Source organism: Theobroma cacao, chromosome 4 (genome assembly GCF_053813885.1).
Source record: "Theobroma cacao isolate CCN51 chromosome 4, ASM5381388v1, whole genome shotgun sequence".
NCBI classification, from domain to species: Eukaryota; Viridiplantae; Streptophyta; class Magnoliopsida; order Malvales; family Malvaceae; genus Theobroma; species Theobroma cacao.
In genome coordinates this window covers 27,671,435-27,696,091 of record NC_142642.1, presented here as the reverse complement: position 1 = coordinate 27,696,091, position 24,657 = coordinate 27,671,435, and the positions used below count along the sequence as shown (strand labels likewise).

General features: G+C 33.6%; 1 protein-coding gene and 2 non-coding genes across 3 annotated transcripts; 1 reads left to right on the top strand and 2 right to left on the bottom strand.

Annotated features, from left to right (window-relative positions):
* The first annotated feature begins 475 nt into the window (after window positions 1–475).
* LOC148763225 (small nucleolar RNA R71) lies at window positions 476–582 on the top strand. Its single transcript, XR_016026117.1, has one exon. It is a non-coding gene; the product is annotated as a small nucleolar RNA R71 (small nucleolar RNA).
* A 17,689-nt stretch (window positions 583–18,271) lies between these two features.
* On the bottom strand, window positions 18,272–18,364 carry LOC148763224 (small nucleolar RNA snoR8a). Its single transcript, XR_016026083.1, has one exon. It is a non-coding gene; the product is annotated as a small nucleolar RNA snoR8a (small nucleolar RNA).
* A 1,975-nt stretch (window positions 18,365–20,339) lies between these two features.
* LOC18601816 (6-phosphogluconate dehydrogenase, decarboxylating 1) lies at window positions 20,340–23,436 on the bottom strand. Its single transcript, XM_007032886.3, has 2 exons — window positions 23,299–23,436; window positions 20,340–22,126 (listed from the first exon to the last, which is right to left on the bottom strand). The coding sequence occupies exon 2, from the start codon at window positions 22,116–22,118 to the stop codon at window positions 20,661–20,663; it is 1,458 nt and encodes a 485-aa protein (XP_007032948.1). The 5' UTR covers window positions 22,119–22,126; window positions 23,299–23,436; the 3' UTR covers window positions 20,340–20,660.
* Between the last annotated feature and the right edge of the window lie 1,221 nt (window positions 23,437–24,657).

Here is a 24,657-nt window from a genome sequence, read left to right as displayed (position 1 = left end):
AAGCCCTGCATTGTTGTTCCATGAAACGTTAGGGTGGTTTCTCCAATTAGGATTATAAGTATTGGAATATTGATTATTCTGCTGTCTATTGAAGTTCCCCATGAATTGGATTGATTTAGAATTGTATGGACATTGATCATTTGAATGGCCATCTCCACACATCTCACAAACTATAAATGAATTTTAAACTGCATGGACTCCTAGTATGTCAAACTTCTTAGATAGTGCAGCCACTTGTGCAGCTACTTGAGCAGTTAAGGTGCCAAGTGCATCAATTTCATAAGCTCCAACAGCTTTTCTCGAACCCAACCTTTCTGAAGGCCATTGATAATTATTTGAGGCCATATCTTCTAACAAATTATAAGCATCTGCATCATTCTTACTCATTAATGCTCCACTAATAGCAGCATCAATTGTAGTTTTGATTGACCCAACCAACCCATTGTAGAATGTCTGAACTTGTAACTAATCAAGAATCCCATGATGCAGACATCTTCTAAGTAGTTCTTTAAACTTCTCCCAAGCTTCATACAAGGACTCACCATCATATTATGTGAATGCGGTGATATCGTTCCTCATCTTTGCAATCTTGGCAGTCGAAAAAATTTTGTTAGAAACTTTTGTGCCAAGTCTTCCTATGTAGTGATAGACTCATTGGGCAGTGAATTAGGCTAGCTCTTTGCTTTATCCCTCAGAGAAAACAGAAATAGTCTCAATCTAATAGCATCATCAGTTACTCCATTATCTTTAAAGGTATCACAAATCTCCAAGAAATTTACGAAATGAGAATTAAGATTATCACTAGGTAACCCACCAAACTAGACTGAAGACTGAATCATCTGAATGTAAGCTGGTTTAATTTTGAAATTATTTGCATTGATGGAAGGTCTCTTAATGCTTTGGTGCAAACCTTGCATAAGAGAAACAACATAATCCTACAGTGCTCTATTTGCTTCTGAAATAAAATTAAAGGCATTATTGCTATTGTTATTGTTATCCTCAGCCGTTGTTTGATTTAAATCTGCAACTTGCGAATTCTCCCTTCGACATCTTCTAAAAGTTCTTTCTATCTCAGAATCAAAAAGAACAAGATTCAAGTTGTTTTTTCTTTGCATAGAATGACCAAAGATATCTACAAGTAAACAAAATCTAACATTAAAACAAGAAAAATAAAATTTGAAGTAAGATTAAATTGCTTGGTATTAGTATTAGTATAAATTCTAGAAACAAGTCCTCGGCAACGGCGCCAAAAATTTGTCAGTTAAAATTCTGCTACACAAGTATACATATTGAATAGATAGTATATAAGCAATAGAGTATTAATCTCGCAGAAAATTGATCTAAAATTTTACTAAGTACTAAAATTAAAACAATTTAATCTTATCTAAACAATCAATATCAAATAACTAAATTAACTAACTAAAAATACTTAACCAAAATTTAAACTAAGAAAAATCAAAATAATAATAACTTGAGTAAATATCAAACCTAACAAGTCTAGGATTACAATATCCCTCACACTTCATCTAATCTTACCTCTCTTCCTTAACTTATTTCAATGGGTTTAATTGTTAACCTAAAGTCTTAAATTATTTATAAAGGTCTCTCGACTCATCTTATAAAAATATCTATTTTAACTAAAACACTATATCCTTATGTGAATTGAAATTAAAACAGATTCATTAAGTTCATGCTCTAATTTGGCTGTATATGTCCTATAGGTATATCCCTATCCTGTACGCCAATCAATTAATATGATCATATACTATCCGAATTTTAGTCTACACTAAACTCCCTTTCCCAAGTTTGTTTAGGTTCCTAAATCAATTTAATTGGTGGTCAAGCAAGTAAGAGCATGAAGAACAAATTGGAATAAACAATCAAATCCCATTAAAGGTAAGTAAGAAAGAGATTTAAAATGTAGATTACATGTGAGTTCAGTTGCAATCCTAGAAAAAGAAAATTAGCTACTCATGATTGCAAAAACAAATAACATTATATAAAATTCAACCATTGAAAGTAACAAGAAAAGTAAAAGCTAAGGAAGAAAACAAAACAAATATTTGCAGCTTTGCTCTCCAAGTTTTAGCCTCAACTTCTAGCTTCCTGAATCTCCAAAAGTTGTATAACCTAATGTTCTTAAAAATATCCTATTTATACTAATAAACTTAACCTATAGTTCCCTAAGTTGACCTATGATTTAAATGGGCTTAAAAGTGTAATGAGAGACCCAAAAAATCAATTGTCAGCCTTTAAAAATTTCCATTCCTGCTATAGTACGTCCAACAATTTTCTGACATGATTTTCTCTATCTTCAAAGCAGAACTGGTAAAGTAATCTCATGAAAGTTGTAGCTCTATCTCTTAGCTTTCCAATGGTCCAAAAATCACATCATTTGGAGTTCTGTAGGGCAAGCTATGGCTAAAACATTGAAGCATATGTAAGCAGACTATCGGGTCTTTCAATACCTTACTTTCCAAAATTAAGCCCAATTCTTTTAATTCTTACGAAAAATATAAAAACTAATAAATAAATAATAACCAAATCAAAAGAAATAACATAAAATTAAAATAACTCACTTAAAAATAAACTAATTATAAAAACAACTAAAAATAAGTAAATTATAATTGAAAATTAAGGACTTAGCTAATATTTAATAACAAAATTAGACTAAAATAATTCTATAAAATAGAATTACCATTAGGTTGACTAGTCAAATGATAATGGAAAACTAGTTAGGAAGAACTAGTAAAGTTTAATTATGGAAGTAACATTTGGATTTATATTCACATGAATTAGGTTAGTTGTGATGCTAATTGTGTGTGATAGGTTCCAACGAGACTCCACTTCCACTTGGAGCACTAGTTGAAATTTGGAGTTGAAAAAAAAAAAAGAAATCAACAAAAACAAGTGAGTGAACTTGCATTTAAAATGTTTTGGACAAATGCAAATGTGTTTGAATAAAGGACTTGAATATTCTTATTTGACTCTTTTAAAATATGCATAGGAACAAGCCTTTGATGAGTGATATCCTTATGTTGTAAAATGTATAATGTGATGAATCATGTGTTCGAATTATTATATTGAATTTCTAATTGAATTGTGGTGTGTGATACATTGAGAATCTTGGGATGTTGTAAGTAGTGGTATGATGGTTAATATCGTTTTCCTTGGAAGTTGGATTGTGTAACGATGTATATGACCAAAAATAATGAACTATGTGGAAGGTATTAATATGTAAAATTCTTGTTTGCATATTGTTATGTATGCCATGCTTTAGGAGGTACTGTCAAATGGCATTTATAACCATGTATGTGCGGTGTAGGAGTGCACTTAATGGTAATGGTGGCATACAGTTTGGGTGAGCTCATGACACGACGACCGTGTGCGGTGTGGGAGTGCACATGATGATAATAGCTATGTGCGATGTGAGAGTGCACATGAACTGAGTTAAGGTCGGTGGTTGTATGCATCGAACCATGTTGACTATTTTTGAGAGTGAGCTAGATGTCTTTAATGCATGCTTGAAAATATCTATATATATATATATATATAATATGCACTCATAAATACTTATACACATGTTTGCATATACTATAGAGATGTTGGAGAAATGTAATGTGATTGCATTGAATGTTGAAGGTTGGAATTCCTAAATGTTTTCAAAATGATTTAAAGGACAACATAGCATCGAGTTTGGTTTTGAAATATAAATTGCATTATTCCTAACATAAGTGTATCGTGTTACATAAAACATTTCGTATTGTTTGCTTGTTCCCTTCTTATGTTCACGCACTAGGTTTATGTTCATTCTTTTCAACTTCATGTTTTGGTTTTCAGATTCGGAGGTAGTTGGATCCTAAGTTAAGGTGCTCCCTCATACTCATCTTTTGGTAGGTTTATCATGACACTCAATGATAATGCCCACACCTAGAGTCACTCCGTTGATAGTCAAGGGTCTTTTGCATCTGTACATGGTTGTTTTAATGTGAATTGTGAGATTTGTTGTAAACATTGTATGTTTAATTTGATTAATAATGTTGTCATTGTTGGCAAGTGATAACATTTTTTTGAGGATGGTATATGCTTGGTTGTCATGATTTATTTTAGAAGAAATTATTATTGGAAATTACGAATTATGGATCTCAAAGAAAGAAGGGTGATAGATGGACTAATGAACAAGTTTACATAGAGAGGCTTGCTTAGGCGTAATGGGCTCTGCCTATTGAGCCTATGTGCTGGTCATGGCCCAAGATTAGGATGTGACACCACTGTTGCTCACCTTCACCATCGATGGCACTAAAAACTTTCTCCTTCCTTCTCTTACTATTGAACTCCCCACTCTAAATTGGAACAACCACTTCAACAACACAAACCTTTCTCCCACATCCATGGTTTCACATTTTACTTCCCTTGCATATTTGTAATTTTTGGTTTTTGGTATTTTTTATTTTAGCTATTGTGTCGGTTGGTAGAAGCTAGGATTTTTTTGTTCTAAGGTTTTTTTTTTTAAAAAAAAAGGGACTTCTCAGGTTTTTAAAAAAATCAACTGTTGATTTTTTTTGGGTTCTTTTGAAATCTCACCTTTTATGAAATATGGCCTTCTTCAAAATCTCCGCCCACCCCAACAAATTCAAAAATTTTAAAATTTCTTAAAGAACTCGACTGTCCAAGTTTTTGGACAATCAGAAGATGAAATCATGCTCTTCTAAGCATAATTTCAAAGATGAGGGCCTCCAAATTAAAGAAAATTAACTTAAGGTGACCTCAAATTCGACTGCCCAAGGAGCACTGAATGCTCTGTGTGGGCTGTTTCCTAAAGGTTGACTATAGAGGCATGCGTTGCTCTTTCTTTTTTTTTTTAACAAATTTATTTTATTTATTACTTATTATTATTATTATTTATTTGAGAACCATGAATGTAGGTGTCTACACTTACCATAAATAATCTTAACTTAGTCTATTAGAGAAGGCTGCTGGTCTTTCTAAGGGTTCTTGGGTAAAGCAAAGGCTAGGCCGCACGGGTCAAGAGAAAACCCCCGTGATACTTGGCATTAGAGCGGTAATGAAAAACATAAGAAATGGAGTGATAAGCGAGGGTGTTGCTTCCACCTTTGATGTAAGAAAGGCATGTTCGAGTAGGGTGAAAAAGAAGTGCTTGTTGAAAGACCACTTTTCAGTGATGAAGACTAGGTTGACTCGCCAAAAGAAGGGTGTGGTAGAGTTGGCTGATCATTGCAATGCTGGTTAGGCTCGAATGGACGAGTTTGAAGAACAAGAGTTTGAGCTACGAGAAGAGCTACAGGTTGCCTTCAACTAGACCCTCGAGGCATTAACTTAGCATGATGCTATACGTGAGGCTAAGGCCAAGCAACTAAGGCACGAAATAAGCGAGTAGAGGCAAAAGTTCGAAGCATGCAAGGCACTCTTTGAGGGAGGGTTGTTGACCATGTAGTTGACTAGCAAGGTAGACATTCCCAAATCAAAAAGTTCAAGCGCCAATGGAGTGCCCAAGACATTGACAACTTTCTTTAGGGGATGGAGTAATACTTTTGGCCACCAACATTGCTGATGATCATAAAAAAATCAACATGACTTCAATGTATCTTATTGACTTGGCATGTTTGCCATGGCATAGATGGTGTGACAAGAGGCACGACGGACCTACCATCTTAACATGGGCTGATTTCGTACGGGAGCTGAGGGCCTAGTTCTACCCTGAGTATACCCAAAATAAGGCATACGGGATATTAAGGAGCTTGATGCAACGTGCAGGAGTTTGGAATATGTGAGGGAGTTCATGGAGCTCATGCTGCAAATTAGTGACCTATGCGAGTGGGAGGCTTTGTTTTGCTTCTTTAATGGGCTAAGACAGTGGGAAAAGTAAGAGCTTCAACGTCGCAGGGTCCAAGACATTATTGCTACAATGGCCGCGACAAAGTCCCTAATTAAGTTCCGTAAACCTAAGGTTGAAAAGGACATTGGCAAGGGGAAAACTTTCTACCATTTGTTGCCAATCATGTGCCGAGGAGTAGCACCAGCGGACAGTTTAGCTCGCGGGGTACTAACCAAGGTAGCAAGGCCAAGTAGGACAAAGGGAAAAAGCCTTAAAAGTGTTTTCTGTGTGACGGGGTCACACTAGGTCCGAGATTGCCCCAAGAGGAGCAAACTTTCTACCATCGCACAGAAGGATAGCGATGAACAACTGAGGGGTGAAACCTTGAGGCTGGGAACCATGTTGCTAGTAGCGCTCAAACAACATAAGTCGAGCTACACCAAAGGCTTGATGTGCGTAAACATCATGGTGGCGGGCAAGAAACCAAATGCTTTGGTCGACACTAGTGTGAGTGATCTATTTGCTTTTGTCAACACAGCCAAGATGTTGGGGCTTGACACCATGGTAAGGGCCTCACACATCAAGACTGTGAATAGCACAGAAGTCCCCACCTTGGCCACTGTGAGCAATGTGAGCATGCAGCTAGGTGAATAAGTAGGTAAGGAATTCATTGAGGTAATTCCTGTTAATGATTATGACTTTGTTATTGGCTTGGATTTCCTTGATTGCATTATTGCCTTGGTTGTCCCTTTTTCAGACTACATTGTGATACTTGACTCTTGAAGTCAACGCGTGGTGCCAATGAGGTGCGAGTAGTAACTTGCGACCAAGACACTGAGCACCATACAACTTTATGATGGTGTGTGCAGGGGTGAGGAGACCTACATAGCCACACTGTCCATGAATGAAAGCGAGACGAATCAGGTAGCACTTGTGTCGAGTGAGGTAGTAAGGTTTTTGGACGAGTACATTGATGTGATGCTAGTTAAGTTGCCAAGCTACTTGCCACGCAAGTGGGGAGTAGACCACAAGATCGAACTTGTCCCTGGTGCATAGCCACTAGCAAGGGCACTTTACCACTTGGCACCTTTTGAAGTAGTTGAACTAAGTTGACAGCTCACAAAGTTGATTAAGGTAGGCTTTATTCTGCTAAGCAAAGCACCCTATGGTGCGCCTATCCTCTTCTAATGGAAGCATGATGGCTCCCTATGCCTGTGCATTGATTACTGAGCATTGAATTAGCTAACCATTAAGAATCGCTACCTAATCCCCAACATTTCTTAGTTGTTCGATCAACTAGGTGAGGCCAAGGTTTTTTCCAAACCAATGGCAAGGGACTATAGCTTGAGAGTAAGTAAGCTGGCTTGATGGTGGATGACCAATGTGGGTTGAGACTTAAATTTTCTGCCAAGGTAGCATTGTGGCGCGCAGGCAGTACACGAGAAGCCTAAGCATGGAATTGGAGTGCAGATGGTGCATGACACACAAGAGCATATTAGAGTGCAGCTAGGGTGTGTAGAGAGGCAGCTAGCCCGTAAGTTGTGCAAGAATCACTAGCTAGCCCATAGAGTGTAGGGTAGCTATTACTTGCTGTTAGAGAGGAGCTTGGGGGCACGTTAAACTAGCCCACCTCGGTTCAGATTGCTGCCTAGCCATTAAACACTGCCTTGTAACGGCTTTAATAGGTCTTTGGCCTATATAATCCCCTTGAGCACCTTTATTGGTAACTAATGACTATTGTACTAAGTTCTTATGCAATAAAACTCTCCCCTTGTTCCCAAAGCTCACTTTATTGTTATTGTGCTTAACATAAACAATCCTAACTTAGTCTATATGAAAAGGTTGCGAATCTTTCTAAGGGTTTTTGGGTAAGGCAAAGGCTAGGCCACACGGGTCAAAAAAAAAAAAACCCCTTGTGACACTGGCAGCCACATACAAATTATGTACTTTGTCTCATTAAACTCAAGACTTGACTTTATACTAAGCGTTGAGTTAAGTCACCATGGGTGACTTTCAATTTAAGAGCTTGAGCCTCATCCCCTTTAAGGTCTTATTTACAATATCTCTGGCAAGACTTTTCGTTAAAAGATTCGCCAAGTTTTCACTCGACCTTACTATATACACCATTTTCTATCCAAACATTATATTTGTATGCTATATATATTGTCACTCACGAACCAAATTTCTTCTTAAAACATATGATGCACCCATGAAATGATGATATGATTTTTCAATTTTAAATAATTGTAAACAAAAACCTTGTATTGAAAAAATATTCATAGACCATCTCAATGCTTTTATGAAGTCTATAATTTTTTCCTCACCTAGGGAAGTTCTCGAGATAACTCGTCTCTACAAGCTTTTCAAGAAATTCCCATCATCGAGGTTCTTATACCCATTGGCAAAATAATTCAGTCACGTGTGATGCAAAATCATAAATGATGCAAAATAAATGCATTTATAAATGTAATATTTAATTTCAAACTTTATGGTTATATACTTAATGATTGACTTTAATTGAATACCATTTTTTTTGTGTTCTAACTATATATTTTTCTTTTAAATTGACCTCAACCATTAAACCACCTTTTAATTGAGTAAACAAATTGACTTAAAAAAAGTCTTTTATTTAAAATAAGTACTTGAATATATTGTTGATTACTGTATCAAATAATTAAGAAAAATACCCTTCTAACCCTAAGTTTTAATTGAAAAACCTTGTTTTGAAAAAATATTCATAGCCCATCCACCCCAAAAGTGTACACAGCGTTAACAGAGAAGGATGAAAGGATTAAAATTTGCCTTTTCTTTATTAATTTAAAAAATCATTATTTTATTTTTTTTGAAAAAAACAAAAAAGGGAAGTACTAGCTCCTTAAGAAAGGGGAACACCAATCGGGGGGAGAGAAGGAGAATGCACTAAATCTTGGTGCTCCCTTCCCTTAGGGAACATCGACGATGTTCATTTTTTTAATTAATAAAAATTATATAATAATTTTTAAAATTAATAAAGGGAAAATTTTCATTTCAATATTGTCACGTCATTATACTAATGGAAATACTAATGGTTAACTAATAACTGGGACCTATGTGCCCAGCGAAAGATTTTTTTTTGAGACGGAGTGTCTATTTTGCAAATTAATGGATCTGTTTAGAATTTCGATTAAAACTCAAGGAGCTAAGAGTATTTTACCCTAAATAATTTTATATAAAATATTTAATATTAAATTAATTCTCTTAGATTATTGTTCCCATTAAGATAATTATTTGAATTAACAAAGTGTTGGGATATAAAGTTAAGGTTTACCTTGAGGCTTCAGCAAAAACCCCAACCAAATATTGCATCTAGGAAAATTGTCTCGAAAATGTGACTCTTCGCCTTCTCAGGTGAAGTTCCATCATCTGGTTAACTCAAAATAACCGTCCTATTTTTATGTTTACCTAATGTCTTCATTTTATCATTGCCTTGTTTGGCTATACTTCATTTCAAGAAAACCCATTTCATAAAGTGCTTGATTTGTTTCATATTCTTAATATCTTATTTTTGATCCTTTATTGAGTCATTCTTTGTCATTAATGCACTTTTACTTTTGGAAATATTTTTCTTGTATTACACTTATTTGATTTGTAGTTGAAAAACATTTAGAGCATTTCAAAAATAATCATTTGCTAGCATTTGATTGAGTAGTTTTGTAAAAGATTTACACATGCATCATAACTCTCTTTGAAACTCTTTTTGCGTCCTTTGAAAACGACTCTAGTAATCAATGGTCAACTATAAAACTAGTATAGTCGACTACAAGGTTTTCAAATTGCTTTAAAACAAGTTCTTCACAAGCATAGTCTACTAGAAACTTTTTATAGTCGACTACAATAGTGTTTTCTAGTTTCTCAAGTTCAAAACATTTTTTTAAATCCAATTCGCTCCTTCTTTAATATTTTCATTGAGCTAACTTTTCTAGCAACATCTATTAATGTTTGCACTCGATACTTAAAAGCATCACAATCTTCAATTGGATCTCCAGTAGCTTCGCCATGATAATCACATCTCGTGTTTAGATTGTACGACTTCAGGTATGGAGGTCGTAAGGGTTCCAAAGGTACAACGGCAATGAGATGATCATGAATCAATTGGTGAAATAGTTCTCTGTAGGTAACTGGAATGTGGTCAAACTATTTTTTCTTATTGGATTGTTTTTTTGTGATGCCCTAACTAGAAGTAGTGGCAGTTGACGATGGTGCGCATAGCTAGGTTTGAGGAGCTTGTTGAAAAAGCAATTGAAAGGTGCTTGGGCAGGGCTACAAACATGGATGCAAACCAATGTTCATGGGTTGAAAAGTTGATCAAAAAGTGGTAGATTTAAGGTATGTGCTTGATTGCCAATCACTATTAGGAGGTTAAGCAAGACCCAAGGAACCCATCTTGGTCATGAAGCTTTTTAGTTCAATCATTTATGTATTTAACTCATCCATCCCTCTCATGACTTTTTCCAAACCTTGATTTCTACTTGGCCCACTAAGTAAAGTGTTGGACTTATCAACGACAAATAGGCTTTCATTCATGGTTGCTTGAGGAATGGTTTAGTCTGAGGTGATGGGAATTATTAAGGATGAATTCCATTGGCTTTATTGAGATGTTCAACCATTTCCATCAATTTGACAAAATGTCCCCTCATCTTTCTAAAGTTGGGTGCAAATTCTTCCTAATTGCATTCTAGTGCACTTATCCTTACTTTCAACTGATGTTCCATATCTTTCAATCCTTTTGGCCCAAACCAAAATAAATTAGGAAAGAAAATCAAGACTTTACAAAAATTTGAATTTTTTTTCAAAAAATGGATTTATTCCCTTTCCTACAAAGCTAACAACACTATAGGTTTCTTCTATATTAGAATTAACATGAGAGGATTTCATGTAGATGAAAATGATATATATATATATATATATATATATATATATATATTATGCATGAAATGCTATGGTGCCTTGATGTATGGATGATATGAAGTGAAATGGAAGACCACATTACTGAAAATCATGTATAATGAGAAGTAGAAAATTTTATTTAAAACTAAAATCCCTCTCTTTTTGTTGTTTTTGAAGAAAATGGAAGAAATAAAAAAAAATTATTTTCTCTTTTCCTGTTGCCTAAATGAAAACCCTTTTTCTTCTTTTTCTTTTTGTTTCTTTTCAAAGAAAGGAAGGGACACAAGAAACATCATTTTCTCTTTTTTCTTCCTCATTTATTTTTTATAAGAGAGAAAGTATTTCTCTCTTTTTACTCTCATTTTTATTGACAAAAGGAACTAAAGACTTTTTTTTTCTTTTTTTGAAAAGACCTCACTCGAAGAAAAGACCGTTCTTTTTTTGTTTGCCTTTCTCTATATTTTTTTTGTTTTTTTCTTTCACGAAAGAAAGAAAAGAATTATCTCTCTTTTTCATGTTTATCTTTTTTTTAGAAGAACAAAGAGAAAACTATTCTTTTGAAATTTTGAAAGTAAAAGTAAAGAGAAAAATCTTCAAAAATCTTGTTCCTCTCCCTTTTTTTAATAAGACAGAAAAAGAAAGAAAAGAAAATACATTTTTTTGTTTTGTTTCTTTTCAAAAAAGTCACTTTGACATGTGTTATTTTTTTTTTAATCAAAAAAGAGATTTCTAGGATAAAATTGTTCCTTCATTTGTCCTAAATTAAGGTGTACTCTTCATGCCAAGGTTGGTATGGCTTTACCTATGGGATGGCTCCTTATGGCTTTCTATATGCTGAGTTCAATTTCACTCAAACCTAAAGGTTCCCAAATTGTTCTTCACTGTCATCCCACTTGGACTAGCAAGGCACCTTGGTCCTCACCCATTATAGGCTTCAAACGAACTAGATTCAATCTAAGTGAGAGTGTTTCACTAACCCATGTAGTGGTGATCACCTCACGAGAGCATAACTACTTAACCCCCTCTTAATGAGGATAGAGCCCAAGTAGAAAGCTTATACATGAATGCAATGTGCCATGTGTGTGAAGGAATGGACCAACTTTTAATCACTCATCTCATGCCCTTTTATCCTAAATATCCCATATTTATTAAAACAAATAAATCAATAAATGACAACAAATAAACAACATGTAATCATAAAAAGTGAATAAAGTAATGCTATATAAGGTTAATGAAATAAAATATCATTAATTAATGAAGGTTTAGGATAACTTATGATTATTAACTGGCTCGACTTCCAAAGTTCCCAATGGACTGGCCAATCTATCACTTCGTGTGACGTGAAAATTTTAAGAGTCGTCACCAATCTTTTTTATAAGGTGAGATCAACCACTTATTAGATTTGTTCTATTCGCCAAAGTCCTAAATTGATTTTAGGTTCGTCTAAAAAACAACCTAGTGTACGATTATTTTAAAGTTAAATTTAAGAGTACAGTTATGCACGGGGAAGGATTAGCACCCCCATGACATCCATTCCACGAATGGTACCATTTAATTATACGTTATCTTAACTTTAACTTTTAATTTTATTCTTATGTTCCCTTAATCATTATTCATTATTTTGTTCTTAATTTTACATGTCTTATTTTTCCCTATCCTTCTTTTTTTTTCTAATTTATTTTCATTATTTATTTATTTCATTCATTCATTCATTCATTCATTCATTCATTCATTATTATTATTATTATTATTATTTCAGTGCGTGAATGAAATTTTCATCTTGGAGAAATTTTCTAAGACTATCCCAACTCTTTGATGAAGTTTAAGAGTTTCTTTTCACCTAGGGAATTTCTTAAGGAAGCCTATCTCTACAAGGTCCCCAAGAAGATCCCATCATCGGAGATTATTACCCACAAACCAAATTTCTTCTTAATGCATATGATGCACTCATGAAATGATGATATGATTTTCCAATTTTAAATAATGGGAAACAAAAACCTTGTATAAAAAAAAATCATTTATAGACTATCCCAACGCTTTGGTGAAGTCTAAAAATTTTTCCTTACTTAGGGAAGTTCCCGAGATAACTCGTTTCTATTGGTGAAGTCTAAAACGTTTTCCTTACTTAGGGAAGTTCCCGAGATAACTCGTTTCTACAAGCTTCTCGAAAAAATCCCATCATTGGGGTTTTTATACCCATTGGCAAAATAATCCAATCGCGTGTAATGAAAAATCATAAATGATGCAAAATAAATTTAATATTTAATTTCAAACCTTGTGGTTATATACTAAATATTTGACTTAAATTGAATACCTCCTTTTTTTTTGTTCTAACTATATATTTTCTTTTAAATTGACCTCAACCATTAAAGTGCCTTTTAATTCAGTAAACAAATTGGCAAAAAAAAAAGTCTCTTATTTAAAATAAGTACTTGAATTAATTGTTGGTTACCATATTAATTAATTTCATATAAAATATTTAATAAATTAATTCTCTTAAATTATTGTTTCCATTAAGATAATTATTTGAATTAACAAAGTATTGGAATATAAAGTTGAGGGGTTTATCTTGACGTTTCAGTGAAAACCCTAACCAAATTCTGCACCTAGAAAAATTGTCTAAAAAATGTGACTCTTCGCCTTCTCGGATGAAGTTCCATCATCGAGTCAACTCAAAATAACCATCCTATTTTTATGTTTACCTAAGCATATGCTATATAACTAAAACATTTTATTTTTGCTAATTTTTTTATGTCTACCTAAGCATATTTTATATAACTAAATATACTATTTCTTTTATTTTTGTATGTCTTCCTTTTCCCTAATTTACTATTTCCATCTTCCTAAGATCTAATATATAAAAATAACTATTTTTATCTTCTATCCTATCATATTTCATAAAGTTTATATTTCTATATTTCTAAGAAAATCATACAAAAATCCACAAAAATTTCAACAACACAAATCCATAACAACAACTCAAAAAAAAAAAAAAAAAAGCCCATACCTTGCTTGGGCCCTGATTGGCCAAAGAAAACCAAGCCGTGAGGAAACACATGAAGAGTCTTGCTTCAGTGGCCTGCAATCCCTTCAGTAGAATTGTACCATTTTGTGCATAAGAGGAGGGGGTCTCAGTGCCTCTTAGTATCGCAAGTGGTGAAACGGTGCCATTTTTGGCACTCGATTGGTACCCAAACCTCTCAACCTTAAGTATTTAAACCTCTCTTTTTCTTTCTCTTCATTTCTCTCCCTCACTTTTTCTCCCTACCCAAATGACCCTTTCTTCTTCTGTCCAAACCGAAAACCTTACTCCCTCAAGCCACGGTTGCTCTACCGCTCCAACACCGTTACATGGCCAAGCTCCTTCCTTTTCTTTCCCGTTTCTCACCCTTAAACCAATGCAAAATCCTTCGAAACCCTGGAAACTAAAAAAAATAATATTAAAATATGCACTAAGTCATTGTACTCATGCATTTTGATCAATTTAGTCCATATACTCAAAATCAAAGCAATTTTGTCCCTTGATTTTGAAATTGCTTCAATTTAGTCCCTCACCCTAACGGTATCCAACTTTACCTTTAAAAAAAATGATGTGGCACATTTTAGTCACATGGCATCGACATGTGGCGTTAACGTGATGATGTGGTAATGTCACATGGCATTGATATTGTAACACCCGACCTTAAATTATTTGTGATATATCATTCACATGCTTTGGATAGCATGTTTGTATATTGAATTGCCCCGAAAAACAAGTTAAATGACTATATTACTCCTAATGGTACGGTTTAGTCAAATAAGTCTTGAACTAGTTTAAACAGAGAATCGAGGATGAATTTGAGAAAACTAAAACCCATTGGTTGATTTAAAATGAAGATTCAGAGTTTGAGGTCCGATATGGAGTTAATCCGAACTTTAAGTATTCTAGGGGCAAAATGGTAATTTGCCACATGAGGACGAATATGAAAATTTTTAATCCCGTTTGATTAAGATTGATTATATTAAACTTATTGGAGTTTAATTTGAGGGTTTGGTAGTGAAAAAGTTTAATTCCGGTGATTTCTGGAGTGTAGGGGCAAAATCGTAATTTTTCCACCCACGGACAAAATTTGAGATTTTGAGAGAATTTAGATCAAATTTGACAAATTGGAGAATGGTATGAGTATAAGGGATGAAAAATATGTCTATGGGCAATTTTTCAGTTTTTGGGGCAAAAATGTAATTTTTGACTTTTACGGGGGTAAAAGTGTAAATTTTAAAAATTACTCCACCAAGATTTTGGATAAGTCTGAGAATTTTATCTAAGCTATGGATATGTGGGACAAGTGTATGGTGAAAATTTGGAAACAAATGGATGGCTAGAATTTAAGAAATTAATAAAACAAAAAAAAATAATATTATATTATTTTAGCCTTTAAAAAGGTCAAAATTTCCAGAATTCTCATCTTCTTCAAGCTGTCCAAACCAGGAGAAAAAAGGGGAAAAAGAAATAAGAACCCTAGCTGAAAAATTTGGAGAAAATCAAGAGAAATCAAGAAATCAAGCATTAAAAAGGTAAATTTCATTGATTTTCCTTGTGATTTTCACTACCCATGCATTTTTTTCTCATTTCCATGCAAAATTAGAAAGTGGGTATGGACACCCATGCTGGCCAAACCTCCATGGATGAGTTTTGAACTTGAGTTTTGGTTGATTTTAATTGAATTAAGTGATTTTAGTTAGGTTATATTGAAATATAGCAAAAATAAGCTAGAGAAATAATTTTCTCCCATTGAAACCCATTATGCTGAATTTTCTAGGGGAATATTGGCTGCTGATCTTGATGTTTATTTGAGGAATTATGATGAATAATGATGAATTATGAGCCTAGAAAAATAATGGGAATTTTCGAAGCAAAAATACAAATTTTTACCCACTAGGGGTATTTTCGTAATTTGCTATCGGGACTGATAATTTGCACCACACTAAGGAATATTAAGTCAATTTGGGTGCAATTGAGGTATAGAAATTGAAAAAGAATTAATTTGGAGTTTAAACGGACGCGTATATCGATTTATCGGGTAAAAGATCGAAATAGGCTAACATCTCGTTTAGGCAAAATTTAGACATTTTGCACTTCATATCATGCATTAGTAGTATAAATTAGTTTATTTTGGTTTAGTACCAAAGTAGTAAACCTCTTAATTGTACAATTTGTCAAGGTGGCGAATCCTTTGGCAAGGGCAAAGAAATCGCACTCGAGGAGTAATAGTTGGAGTGCCCGAATTTAGTTTTCAGAAATTGTGAGTAAACTTATTATCGTCTTAATTATCTAGAGTAGTTTTATACAATTGTGTGATTTTATGGAAAATGCGTTTAAATGGTAAATTGCTATATTTTAAGAGAAATTGTGATTTTATAAAATGATTTTATAAATTTTCTGGAAAATCGAATACTGGTTTTGAAAATAGAGTAATCGAAAACTGCCTGCTTGTGTTGTAAATTTATGGTTTTAAATTGAATGGCTTATGACAATAAATAAGCATGAATGGCTAAACTGATTTTGGTGTTAGAATTATTTGTACTGTGTATTTAGCCTTGAGAGGCTAGGTTGCGATAAATTGTCATGTCATGCAAAAAAAGATTTTATAAATCAGGTGGTAGATAAAAGATTAGCTATTGCAGTGGTGGGGGGTTCCGTAGGTCAGCCTATTAGAGGGGCACAGTAAACTCCTTTATATTCTCACCTCGGTTGTAGAGGCGCATAGGGTATCTCCTGAGGTGGGCTTTTTTAGTGCACTTCACGTGGACCACCGCGTGAGAGTGAGACTCAGCCAACGCCAAGGAACGGCTATCTTTCAAAATAAAAATATGATTTATGCGAAATATGAATTTTTAACAGCCTTGGCGGGCTCGGTTAGATACCCCTGGTCCAGGTGTCACCGAGTACAGGATTTGGCATGAGCCAAGTTTTGAGTAATTCACGAGCCATATTGATTAGTTGGTTGAAATGAATATCAATGATGTGAAAATTTTGTTGAAATGAATTATTTTTAATTGTCTCTCTTTACTCGCCTTTAGATAGTTTAGATGGTGTCTGTTTACTCACTGGGATTTTATAATCTCACCACCCTCAATTCCCCACATTTCAGGTTCGGGATAGTCGGTAGATAGCTGATTGCATCAAGGACTTCAGTTAGCCTTGCATTGTCAAAATTATAGATTCACAAACTCGCATCTTATTGGTTAGTTGGGGGCCCACGTGTCATTGTAAAAGTAATTTTATACTTTAGTTATCTGATTTAAAATATGTATGAACATATTTAGCTTTTACACCATATTTTTAGTGAGTTTCAGTATTATCGAAGAAAAATGACGAAAATGCCCCTGTGAGCTAGAAAATAATATTTTATAATTTTGATTTGGAAACGACTTATGATTTCTTGAAATGCAAGATTTAATAACTGTCGCTCACCGGGGAGATGTGAAAGCTGATGCTAAGCCTTGCGGGGTTCCGATCGGCATTCGGGGTAATGAGTGCCCATCGAGATGTCGCGGCGGTTGTCACGGGCCCGATGGGAGTTCCGGGTCGTGACAAATATGATAATGTTACAATGCTGATGTGGCATTGACATGCTAATGTGTCGATGCCACATGGCAGATCAAGAAAAAAATTTATCAAAAAAAATTTGTGCCATGTTATAGAGATTAAATTGAACAAAAATTTATAGTATAGAGACTAAATTGAACAAAATTGAGGTGTTAAGGAACTAAATTCAAAAAAATATTTGAAAAATATAAATTTTTAAGTAGATGATGCATATGTTTATTAATAAGTCAAATATTTGAGTGTAAAAGATGTATGATGTTAATATATATATATATATATATATATTTTTTTTTTTTTCTTACTTGATTATTTGATTCCAGAATATGTATATTAATTTATCTTCTTTGCAAAAATTAAATTTGAATTCCCCTTATATAAAAAAAACTCTAAAAGCTAAATTTAGAGGAATAACTTGCATTATGTTGGAATAAAATAATATAAAAAGGCAAAATAAATTTTTTTTCTATTTATAATAGTATAAAAATTTGAAATTTATCCTTTTTAAAAAAATTGAAATTTATATTCTAAATTTGACTTAGTTTTTAACTTGAGCTGAACTCAACTTAGCAAATATAGGTTGCTTTAGTTACAACTTTCACAATTTACAAATACTCATTCTTTCAGAATTATTCAACCCTTAACTAATTTACCTTTTATTTAAATTTACTCAAAGTATCTTATTAAATGATTTTATTTAAGTTCAAAAACCACAATATAAATTTTATTAAAATTAAATTTAAATTATTAATTTGGATCTACAAAAAAAATTTAAAAACAAAATAAAATGGTACAAAAATTTACAATTATATTTAACTTTATGAGTCATAAATGCAGTCTTTAATCTAAAAAATTTCAACCTAAAAATATAACCTGAAATATTAAACAAAATAAAAACATAAAAAAAAAATTGAAAAGGTGGAGTAGCTCAAATTCTATGGGTGTAATAAGAGGTCTGTCATATCCAAATTGACCAAGTTAGAACAAGAAATTTTTTTTATAATCATCGTTAACTCCATATCTCCCTTTTTTATTTTTTTTAAAGAAAAACAAAAAAAAAAAACGAAAATCAAGAGCAATGAGACTCAGACACATACCAATTTTCTCATTAAGGAGCTGTTTGGTCTTTAAATTAAAAGAATTTAAGAAAAAATCCAAATTAGCATCCAAAAATGTAAATTTGTCATCATTGCCCTAAGTTCGTAGCAATTAATCTATTAATTAAACAATTAATGAGAAAAACAAAGAACAAAGAGGAAGACTGAGGGGTGGCCAAGGAGAAAAGTAGCTATTGCCTTTTATAATTGCGAAAATGAAACCCTATTTCTAAGCGTTTTTAAGGTTTTTGTAAATGACGATGTTGTCCTTCTATAAGTATATATTCAAGATAAAATATTAAATTTTTTTTATAAATGGGGAATTCAAACTTAATTTTAGTAAAATAGATAAATTAATGTACCTCTTATGGAATCAAATGATCTAGTAAAAAAAATTTATATATATTTATTAACATCATAAACCTTTTATACTTAAATATTTGACTTATTAATAAGTATACGTATTATCTACTTAAAGATTTATATTTTTCAAATATTTTTTTTAATTTAATCCCTCAAAAGCTCAATGTTGTTTAATTTAGTTCCTGTAATATACATTTTTATTCAATTTAGTCCCTATTACGTAACACAAATTTTTTTTTAAATTTTTTTCTTGATTTGTCACTTCAATATTGCCACGTGGCACCGACATGTCAGCATGTTGCTACCACGTGGCACTATCACGTCATCACATTGATGCCATATGGCATTACCATGTCATCATGCTAGTACCATGTCATAAAAATATTTCACGTCAACACTGACCCCATCTTTTTTAACGGTAAAATTAAATACCGTTAAGTGGAAGAACTAAATTGAAACAATTCTCAAAATTAAAACACTAAATTGTTTCAATTTTAAGTACAATGATTAAATCAAATAAAATAAGTATAGAGACTTGATGGGTATTATGACCAAAAAATAATCTCATCCATCTTCCATAACTCTATTTGTTCTTCTTTCATTTTTTTTCTTTTTCCTTTCGTTTTTTTTTTGTTTATTTAATGATTTTTGGATATAATATTGGTTGGTCGAAAAAACTAGGTTTTTTTTTTTGTTAGGGTTTCTTAATTTTTTTTTTCTAGGGTTTCAGCTTCTCCAAAATGCCCTTTTTGTTTTGGAGATCATGGGCTTTTACACCCACGATTGGCTCTGCCTCATGGTAGAGAGGAGCGGGGTGTGGAGCCGTACAGCCACCTCACCTTGCTGATTCACCCGACCAAGCATGAGAATATCGTGCTTGGCAGGGTATCCGAGCGCACTGATAGTTGCGCAAGGCTAGCTGGACATGGCTTTGTTGCCATGCAAAGCTAGCCACTGTTCATTTGTTTTTTATTCTTCTTTTTCTCTAATTATTTGTTTCCTTTTATTTTTCCATATTGTTCTTCCGTTGAGTTTGTCTTAATCTTGTTTTAGCTGTGTTTGTGCTTTGATCCTTTTTAGTCCTAATTATCTTTGATAAACTTGTTTACGGCTTGAGCATTGGACTTTCCTTTGTTTACTGAACTATAAGGCCCAAAGTGCTCTTAAAGACTAAGCCTTAAGTTGGACCGGACACATACCAATGCCTAGATAAATACTAAAAATAAAAATGACAATAAAATATGACTAATTTATAAAATGGTGTCTGCAGCAAGTAAACTGGTATACTAAGATTAGATGAGACAAAATGCCCATTGCACCATGCGAATAGTTTAGTATGGAATGGTTTGACTGTTTCATTTACTGAAACTTTTGATTTTAAGTTTCAGAAGATATTTGATAGCTGGAGAGTTCGAGAATGAAACTATGCAATATTCTGCATAAGTAATGACCCTGTGCCTTAACCCAAGGATGCATTGATATCCGACAGTAAAATTAGACAAATCAATAAAGAAAACAGAACAAAAGTCAATCAAGAAAAACAAAAATTAACCTTCTCTTATAACTTTAGGTTCGGACATCTGATTACCAACAGTGACTCACATTGGGTGAAATATCACATTAAAGCCAAAAATGGGGCCACAGACTTGATTCATACCCACATCGAAAGACAAACTAAAAGCAGCAGCACTCTAACACAGAAAGACAGTCTAAATTCGCAGCTGGATTCGAGAAATGAGGTTTAAGATAAATTTCAAAGAAATAATCATGGTGTAGCTCTGTCTAGCATAGAGGCCAGAGCAGACGTTATTATACTTATTGGGAGTCCTGAAGAGTACAAGCTGGAGTAGACTCAATTTTTTAGCTGTTTGGCAATCTTGAACCATTCAGTGTGGAAAGAACCCTCCATATCAATCCTTTCATAAGTATGGGCACCAAAATAATCTCGTTGAGCTTGAACCATATTAGCTGGTACTCGTTCCCTCCTATAGGTGTCAAAATAAGCAAGACTGGATGACATGCCAGGAGTGCTAATACCTGAGTTTATAGCAAGGCAAACAACTCTTCTCCAAGCAGATTGTCTGTCAATGATTTCCTTTGCAAACTCTGGATCAACAAGAAGGTTTGCAAGGTCAGGGTTTCTATCATAAGCCTTCTTGATTCTGTCCAGAAAAATAGCTCGGATGATACAACCTCCCTTCCATATCCTAGCCAGTTCCCCCAATTTCAAGTCCCAACCCTTCTCAATGCTTTTTTCACGAATGAGATTCATGCCCTGAGCATAACTGCAAATCTTGGATGCATAGAGAGCTTGCCTTACATCATCAATTAATCTTGCCTTGTCCACAGTTTGCTCAGTCAAGACATCACCAAGTCCTCCTGATTTGAAGACTTTAGCAGCTTCAACTCTTTCCTCCTTCAATCCACTAAGGAACCTTGAATCCAAAGAAGCTGCAATTGTGGGAGCTGCAACAGACAAATCAGCTGCTTGCTGTACAGTCCATTTACCAGTACCCTTCATGCCAGTTTTGTCCAAAACCTTATCAACTAAATAACCATCTCCCTTGTCATCCTTAATTCCAAATATATCAGCAGTGATTTCAATCAAGAAGCTCAAAAGCTCCCCCTTATTCCATTCTGAGAAAACACAGTGTAGTTCTTTGTTCGATAATTTTCCAACAGATTTCAGCACATCATAAGCCTCTGCAATCAGCTGCATATCACCATATTCAATTCCATTATGAACCATCTTGACAAAATTACCAGATCCTCCTTTGCCAATGTAAGTCACACAGGGGCCACTATCTGGAACTTGAGCTGCAACCTTAAGAAGAATGTCTTCGATGTATTTGTAAGCTTCAAATGACCCTCCAGGCATCAAAGAGGGACCATTTCGTGCACCTTCTTCACCACCTGAAACTCCCATTCCAAGGTATAACAAACCCAGTTCAGCCATAGCTTTTGCCCGCCTCTCAGTGTTTTCATACCACTCGTTGCCACCATCTATGATACAATCACCTTTCTCCATGTACTTAGAGAGAGTCTTAATGGTTTGATCAACGGGAGCCCCTGCCTTAACAAGCATGATTATCACTCGAGGTTTTTGGATCGACTGAACAAAAGATTCAGGATCATGGAAACCAAATACAGGCAAATCTCCTTCCTGTTTAGCTCTTTCAACAGTCTCATCAACTTTAGAAGTAGTTCGGTTATAAACAGAAATGGGGAAGCCTTTCTCGGCAATGTTAAGTGCAAGATTTTGGCCCATAACAGCCAAACCAGCAAGTCCTATTCTTGTAGGTGGAGCCATATTTCTCCCTGTTCAATTTTGACATCATTAGTGAGTTAGCCCAAAAAAAAAAGGAAAAAGATTTGACAACAACGAAAGAAATATCTAAGGTGAGAAAATAACTTTTAAGATTTTTCTTTTTTTAATAAGCCAGCAATGACTCTGGATGATGTCCTCGAAAACTTAAATATAACCATATCTGCACAGAATCTTTGAAACCTTCAAGATAAGGTTAACCAATAAAACGTGAGCCTCACATTATAAAAACTCCTTTTATCTTTTTTGGTCCAAAGGTTGAGCTACAGATCAAAGGTAGACCTCCCAATTCTCATAATTCCCCATCCCTTCTTAAGGCAGAAATCAACAGCAGGTCCATGATAAAATCACCAAAAACTTAACCAACTAAGCTACTGGGATCTTCTACGAACACTTATATATAAAATTTTACCAACTTGGTTAACATTTTAAGATCTCGTACATACAAAGTTGACTGTTTTACAAATAACACGGATTAAACAACCAAAAAAAAAATGATTGTGTCATAGTTACCTCTAAAGTTAACAGATTCAAAAACTAATAATTATATTGACATAAAAGGAAAGGTAGGTTCCGGCAATTTATAAGAGTCAAAAGAAAAAGCCCAAAAAGACTTTAAGAAGAAAAACTATACTCTCTTATAGCAGATTCAACAAATGGATCAACGAAAATCTCCTTGGATAATCAAAGGTATATCATATGCTATCCCTAACTTCTCTAAGATCACCAGATTATTTGCAATTAGAAACAGTCCAACCAAAAGAATTGAAGAAAAAATTTGACAAAACATTTCATCCAGAATAGGGTTCCATTTTTTGCAAACTCAGACTACAAAATATTGAAACAGAGACTTCTTAAATCATACATGCCTATCCCAAATCTAAACCACTTTTAATAGCAACTCAAACTTTGGATTCACACAAATCTAAAGCACAAACTAATAAAAACTACAACTAATTAACAATAGAAAAAAAAATCAATCAACCAGGAAGATAGCCACCAAACCCAGATCAGCAATTCTGAAGTAAAATACAGAAAGACAACTACTTTTCATAATTAACAACAAAAAACCAATATTTTGAAAATAAATACATGCTGGGATGCAACAAACAAATAAATATTTTCAAACTTTATTGAAATTCAACATAAGAAAAAGAACCCAAACCTCAAAAAGTCACTTTTTTCTATGATTCTGCTAAAAAAAGACACCGAAAAAACCCAGCAATGAAATCAAAGATCTGGGTTTTTGAAGAAAATAGACAAATGGGTACTTGGGGTTTTAACAAATATATATATATATATATATATATATATATATATATATATATATATATATAGCGAAGGGTCCTAAATTTAAGAGCGTCAGTCTCCCAAGCGGTCAAATTTGGCCACTCTCTCGGTGTTGGGTAGGTGGAAGAGCCTACATAGTGACAGCTTACCTTTCTGATTTTTACCATGTCAGATGGACCCTACTTTTTGCTTACGTGGCAACATCAGTTGGTGTGTCATTTTTTTTAATGTATATACATAATTGTTTGGTCTAATTTCCAGATTTGAGTCAAAATAGATAAACTTTGTGCTTAACAAATTTGGGACATTTACTACATTTACTTCTATTATTATTATTAAAAAAAAGGAACTTTATATATATATATATATATATATATATATAGATATACACACATATAATCCAGTCATAAAAACATTGTAGTTGATAGTTGGAATGAGAAACGGCAAATTGGGTTTGCTGCAGAATTCATTGAACAGAATCTTCATGTTCAGATAGTGGTAGCCGGTAAAGCAACAAGGAAAGAAAGCGTGTTTGATTATTATTTCATTGAATTTTGTATTTCCTGGACCCTTAGACATCAAAAGTATGATGCTTTGAAAACTGGAAGCTGACCATGAATTTTAGAAAGTCTTCTTAGAAATTTTCCATTGTCAAACCTTCCCCTACGTAATGTGATTCTAGTTCATTTTATTATTTTGGTTTTTCACCATAAATTTTACAGTGTTTACAATACATACAGAGAAAATTTTGAGAAAAATTATTAAAATATAATGCAAGTAATTAAGTATCAGGGTAATTTAAAGATTGCTTAAATGGTAGTTTGATCAGCATTATCAACTAACTTCTTACCCAAGACTAACTGATGAATGAGAATACTTCATTTTGTTAGGTAACCAACCACCTTTTTTGCGCCCCCTTCCCTTCTCTTTTTGAGAATATTCTCTTTTCTATTTGAATTAGTTAATCTAGACATGTTATGGATATTCGATATTAGGTTCGGGACAAGAGGAATTTCTATGTGAGTATTCCATAATGACATAAAAGAATCCAGTGCACCACATATCTATGTATATATATATATATATATAGTGCTTTTAAAGGATGGTTGGTGTGCCCTTTTTGATCCTAAACACTCAATGAAATTTCTCTATGTCGTTTAATTATTTTAAAAGGTTAAAGAACAATAATGCATTTTTATCTATCTATCTATATATATATATAGTCCTTTTGAAG